The sequence below is a fragment of the Aptenodytes forsteri genome, unplaced genomic scaffold (genome assembly GCF_000699145.1).
Source record: "Aptenodytes forsteri isolate BGI_AS27 unplaced genomic scaffold, ASM69914v1 Scaffold136, whole genome shotgun sequence".
In the NCBI taxonomy this organism is placed as follows: Eukaryota; Metazoa; Chordata; class Aves; order Sphenisciformes; family Spheniscidae; genus Aptenodytes; species Aptenodytes forsteri.
The window spans coordinates 803348-809627 of record NW_008796111.1 but is presented as its reverse complement, the minus strand read 5'-3'; the positions used below and the strand labels follow the sequence as shown (position 1 = coordinate 809627).

The 6280-nt window shown below is 54.2% G+C and overlaps 1 protein-coding gene across 1 annotated transcript in view; it reads left to right on the top strand.

Moving 5' to 3' along the window:
• CDK9 (cyclin dependent kinase 9) overlaps positions 1–5835 on the top strand; it is a 9459-nt gene extending 3624 nt beyond the window's left edge. Inside the window, exons 4-7 of the mRNA XM_009286988.1 lie at positions 1912–2078; positions 2274–2445; positions 2522–2670; positions 3993–5835. Coding sequence (XP_009285263.1) covers positions 1912–2078; positions 2274–2445; positions 2522–2670; positions 3993–4358 — 854 coding nt within the window. The 3' untranslated portion in view covers positions 4359–5835. The remainder of the gene's footprint in view (positions 1–1911; positions 2079–2273; positions 2446–2521; positions 2671–3992) is intronic.
• Positions 5836–6280: the final 445 nt, after the last annotated feature.

Here is a 6280-nt window from a genome sequence, read left to right as displayed (position 1 = left end):
GGTAGCTGGCGGGGGTCTCTCTTGCACTGGCTGTCGGTTTTCTTTCCGCCCTCCTTCGCCGCTGAGCAGGCTGGTGTTTTGTGCTGGGAGTGGGGTCCTCTAGCTGAGCACGGGGCCTCTGTTTTCCTGCCTGTAATGTGGGGTGATGGTACACTCATCTTGGAAAGCAGTTTCTAAATGGGTTAGGAAGTTGCTGCAGCGTGGCTGGAAAAAGCTGTTGTCAGTCCTGCTAGGATATGCCTGTGCTGTGGTGGTGAATCCTGCCCGTGTTGGAAAACTCAGTCTGAGAGGCTTTAAATAAACCAGTGCCGGAGAGACTTTGAAGCAGAGGGTTCTCAGCCCGGAGCTGATCTCGTGGCTGTGCACAGCCGGTTCCCTGTCAGGAGCTGGAGCCGTCCCTCTCACTTGGCTTATGACGGTTCATGGCAGCTCCGAGCTGATGACACAGCTCCAGCTGGAGACACGCTCAGTGTCTCTTTCTGTGGGTGACAGCAACTGCTCGGTTCTGAGCCACGCTTCCACCTCGCGCAGCGTGCCTCTGCTGCGTGACTGGCATGCTCAGTGCACCTGGCCTGGCGCCGTTTCCAGTGAAATCGCTTTAAAACGTTTGCTAGTTTTTATGTATCATTCTCTTATATGCATTTGTACTGGAAAAACAGTTCTGAAAATGACAGCTGATGTTAAAGCCTGCCATTCTCTAGTCAGTCATTTCAGTTAAATAAAAACAAAAGTGGCACGTATCTGGTGATGGTGTTTTTAAAAAAGTCCAGTCACTGAACCGCTAGAAATCCCTGGCCTAGGACCAGGACCTTGAAGTTACTCCAGTACTCCACTGCGTGTAGATTATTGTCTGAACAGGTATGAGTAGAAACACTGACGACAAGTTAATTTTTAATTTGGTGTGTAATTAAATGAGTTGTGATGATTGCGTCTCTGGCATACCTATGGTAAATATTTTTGTAGACATGTCAATTGCTTGGGTTTTGTTTTGAATCCAGTTTTCATCCGAATCCACCTTGACCCCGGTTTCCAGTAAAGTAGAAGTGTTGCATTTACTGTTCTCAAACTTGAAGCTTTTCTCTTTTTACGTTGGAAAGGTGCAGGAAGGGCCGTATCCGTGTAAGGAACTGCAAACCTAGTCTAGCAGGCACCCTCCTGGCTGGCAGAGGAGAGCGGTGTGTTTCCGTGGGGGCTGAGCTTAGCCATCGTTTTCCGGTTGGAATTGCTGATCAGCAGGTTTTGCTGATTACAGCTGATGAAAATCAGCCTTTCTTTTTAATAATGTTTTGCATGTGTGCTCTAGGAACAAGACTGAAGTCGATTGCTTTGTCTGAGGTTTTCTGTTGTTGACTTTAAATTGCAATTGGAGCTGGAGCTTTAAATCACTTTGATCCAGATCAGTCCGTTTTCGTAGATGCTGTAAGAGGTTGCAGAAAACCTTACCTTCTAATGCTATATTAGACAGATTTTCTCTGTTTCTGCATTTTTCCTGGGGCTGTCTTTGCGGGTGCCTCCTCTATCGCTGATGCAATCAGTGATAGTGCTTGGCTGGCAGCTAGCGGTATGTGCACCTACCTGACACAGCTTGCAGGGAGGAAACCACACAGCCGTTATGTGCACAGAACAACACAAAATGAAGCTTTTAAAGATTTTCATGCCCTTTCCTTGCCTGTCTGACAACATTCACTACTCTGATCCTCATCCCCTGTTCTTCCATTGCTGTTGTGCTCTCTTAGTGCCTCTTTACGAAGGACCTTGAGGCCTGCAGGCTGTCTCTGGTTCTCTGTGTTCCTGTGCCCTGAGGTTTTGTCTAGTGAGTGTTGTACGAGCAGCAGGGTGGCTGAGGGTCAGGAGGAGCTGTGACGGGGCTAAGGGTCCCTCGCTGACAGTCCCTCCTTGCCTCTCCTGTAGCCTCTCCGTACAACCGCTGCAAGGGCAGTATCTACCTTGTGTTTGACTTCTGCGAGCACGACCTGGCTGGCCTTCTCAGCAATGCCCACGTCAAGTTCACGCTCTCAGAGATCAAGAAAGTTATGCAGATGCTATTGAATGGACTTTACTACATCCACAGGAACAAGGTAATGGGCCAGATCCGTGCTGTGCTCTGAGGTCACCCTGCTCTCTGTGGCCTTGCAAGGAGCAGGTGTCTTAGCACAGGCTGGAGGGAAGTCCTTCCTTGTCCTCCACCTCCGCAGTCTGAGCGCCCTGCTGGCACCAGGCATCCAAGGAGGATACCTTAATGGCTTAACCTTTCAATGTCTGTCCTCGTACAGATCTTGCATCGAGACATGAAAGCTGCGAATGTCCTGATCACGCGGGACGGAGTCCTGAAGCTTGCGGACTTTGGGCTGGCTCGAGCTTTCAGCCTGGCTAAGAACAGCCAGCCAAACCGCTACACTAACCGGGTAGTGACTCTGTGGTATCGGCCACCAGAGCTGCTCCTAGGTAGGAGGTGATGGGCTCTGCTGGCTTCTCTGCTCTTCTCGTTCCCCCGGGTGACTAACACAGCATCTCCGTTTAGGGGAGCGGGACTACGGTCCCCCCATTGACCTCTGGGGTGGAGGCTGCATCATGGCAGAGATGTGGACCCGCAGCCCCATCATGCAGGGGAACACAGAGCAGCACCAGCTCACCCTCATCAGCCAGCTCTGTGGATCCATCACGCCAGAGGTGACATCAGCCAGCTCTGTGGATCCATCACGCCGGAGGTGAGGGCGAGAGCGTGGGCAAGCTGCGGAAAGTGGGAGGAGAGCTGCAAAGCGGGTGGTGTGGGCAGGGTCTGGGACCAGGCACTCCTGGACCTCTTCCCCGCCCTGTGGGTCTGGGACCAGGCACTCCTGGACCTCTCCCTGCGCGCTGGCTGCTGCGCGTTCCTGGCACTGGAGTGTGCCCGCTGCTGGTAGGGAGGCTAGGGAAGCTCCTGCAAATGCTATTTGCCTCCTTGGAGCCGAGTGCACAGTGGGACGCTGCACTTTCCTTGCTGCTCTGTGTAAACTACAGCTGTCATGTTACTTGCGTTCAACCTCCTAAACATAAGAGGGTGAACTTGGCCTCCCAGACCTCCTTTGGGAGGGGCGAGTCGGGTTCTCGTTTTTGAGCACAGGGAGGATGCTGGCTGCTCCGAGTGTGAAAGAACAGAACATTACCTGTAGAAATCTGTTCTAGTCTGTGTTTGGGGGTTCTCTCAGATAAACACCCTCTGAATTTCTGCTTAAAGAAGGGTTTTTTTTGTTTGTTTTGTGTTGAGGGGTTTGTCTCAGGCGCTTTGCACTGGTCACCTTGAAAAGCCTCTTTAATTCTGGCTTGTGATTTGTGGCATCAGCTGGGGCCTGGTGTGAGCACTCAGCCCTTTCTCAGCTCCTTAACGGCAGCTTGTCCTGCCCTCTTGTGGGGGATCGAGCTGAGGGATCTCTTGGCCAGGGCTGTAATCTAGGGGGTGCGATAGGCACGTGGTTGTGCAGGCAGCTGCAGAGGCCTGACGCCTCTGTTACACACACCACGTACATACATTGAAGGTGTTTTCTTTTGTATGTAAATACCTGCTGTGGTCGCTCCCAGACCAGGGTTGAGGTAAGTGCTGGTGATTGCAGCCGGCTTTGCTTTCTAAGGATAAAAGGTACCACATACATCCAGGCTGTTATTTAGCAATAAGTTTTGTCACTTCACCTTTCTGGTTGTTGCAGCTGGCCTGAGCCATGCTCTCTAGTAGCTCTTTTGTGGGAGAACCAGAAATCCTGGAGCATCCTGCATGCCATTCCCACACCAGGAGGACTCTGTCCTGACTTGTCCACATGTCTCCAGGCTTTAGTGCACTCTTTAGGGCCTCCTTCATGCTGTGGGAACAAGGTCTGACAGCTTGGAGGTTATAAAATAGTATTGTTCTCGCGGAAGACCTCGCCCTGGTTTGCCTGAGGGTGTTAGCATCAAAAATGGCTTGTCCTCTCCTCTCCGTAACTATTTCTTCCCAACCTTCCCTTCCTGCCCTTTCTCAGGTTTGGCCGAACGTGGATAAATACGAGCTGTACCAGAAGCTGGATCTCCCCAAGGGCCAGAAGCGCAAGGTGAAGGATCGCCTGAAAGCCTACGTTAAAGACCCCTATGCACTCGACCTCATCGACAAGCTGCTGGTGCTGGATCCCGCCCAGCGGATCGACAGCGATGATGCACTGAACCACGACTTCTTCTGGTCAGACCCCATGCCCTCGGACCTCAAAAACATGCTGTCCACCCACAACCAGTCTATGTTCGAGTACCTGGCCCCACCGCGCAGGAGGGGTGGGCACATGCCCCAGCAGCCGGCTAACCAGGGCAGGAACCCGGCCGCCACCAACCAGACTGAATTCGACAGGGTGTTTTAAGCGGGGGCTTCCCCAGCGGGGTCCTGGCTGGGCTACTCCGCAGGTTGCATTGAGCGGGGATGTCCCGGCGAGGTCTTTCCGTCTGGGAAAGGACTTTCTTCAAGGCGAAGTGCCGGCTGGCTTTAACCGAGCTCTGCCGTCTCCTCTCCTTGTGCAGCAGCTCAGCCACCGCGGAGCTGCGTGACTGGGGAGGTGACGCCTGCGAGCCCGGGGTTGTTTCTCTGCAGCTTTGTCACAGAGCCTGTGTCCCCCATGCAACAGTCTGTATTGTTACGTTAATCTTGTGGATCGATCGTTATGGACCCGGTGATGGAGAAAGCGGCTCTGTCAGTGCTGGGGCTCTTGGCAATCGGTGCTGTGACCGGTGGGACTGGGGGTAGCTGCCCTGGACCAAACTGGGCCCTGCTGGGAGATGTCTCGGCTCTCGGTTGGTCGTAGCTCCTGCACAGCGTATCCTTTGAACGCTGAAGCGCTGATGCAGGACGAGGCAGGTGCTTCTGAGTAATGCAGAGGTGTCCTGGGGAAGGCAGAGTCACTCTAGACAGCATGACTAACTCTCACTGGAGTTTGGGTTCTAGCCTAGAAAGAGGCTTGCTGGGCAAACCAGAGGGGGTGGTTGGCAGAGCTGGTTGCTCCATACAGCCGGGATTTACAGTGGGAATCGTTGGTCTCTGTAACAGCACGCGGCGTCCACGCTTTCTTCATTGCAAACTGCAATTATGAGTCTTGTCGGACACACCCAGCCTGCTGCGCGCTTTCCCCGTAGCGCTGGCTGTGGCAGGGGTTTGGATGGGGAAGGGAGGTGCGAGTGCTGGCCTCAGCTTGGGGTGAGACCTGCCGTCCCGCTGTCTGCAGGGATTTCACGAGTGCTGGGAACACTGTGCTGGGAGCAGGGTGACTTTAAACACTCGCACGTCCACTCCTGTCCCAGAGTTTTTTGCACAAGTCTAGAGCAAGACCGCTGCCTTCCCTGGATGCAGCGACCAGCCCGATGCGCTGTGGTGGTGTGCGCGCACCTTCTGCCAGAGCTTGTCGGGACTGACTCGTACGGAGTGAGTGCTCCTTCACAGCCTGCCGCAGCGGAGCTGCTCACTGAACACTTTGTCTTCCATGGCTGTCAGCTGCAGCTGGTCTTCTCGGTGAGCCCCATGGATCCCAAGACTTTCAAACAAATAACGTGTACGAAATGCAGCGTGTGATAACCTTTGGCATTTGATAGGTTGTCCGTTAACTAGACTAATGGCAAAAGCCACGTTGGTAGCATAAGGTCTCAGGGGAGGAAGCGGTGGTGAGCGGGGCCGTTCTCAGGACAGAAAGTGAGGATGATAAAGGACGTGTACAAGGTAAATCTCTCTTTGTGCGGGGCTCCGAAACAGTGTCCGGTTGGGGGGGAACTTGGTTTCTTTGGAAAAAATGAAGTTGGTTGCAAGCAATAAGCCAGTTGACTTCTGCCGGTTGTGAATAAACACGATCCTGTCCCAAATGGCTGGTTTTAACCTTGTGTCACTCTTTTGCCTAAACGGAGAAAGCAGCCGCAGTGCTGTAAAACAGCACCTCTGTGCTCCATGAGGACAGGTGCCCAGGTTTGGGTTCAGACAGTGTAAGTCCCCTCCTGGGGGTGCCCGGCTCTCTCTGCCCCGGTGCTGTTAACGGGAGGGAGGCTCAGCGCTGCAGTGGATTAACGCAGCGGCACGGCTAGCGCGAGCAGAGGAGGGTGTTGGGGGCAGCCCGGTTGCTCCGCTGGCACCGGGTGAGGGTGATGCTGCCCGGCTGGGGGCCGGAGAGGCCCAGGGGGGACCCCTGCGCCCCAGAGCAGCCCCTTCTGCCCCTGTGGTGGGCTGCGTGAGGCCGGGGTGGAGGCAGGTGCGGGCCAGGGCTGCAGCGCTGGGCCCTGGCTCCACCGGGCTGGCGTGCTGAGGAAC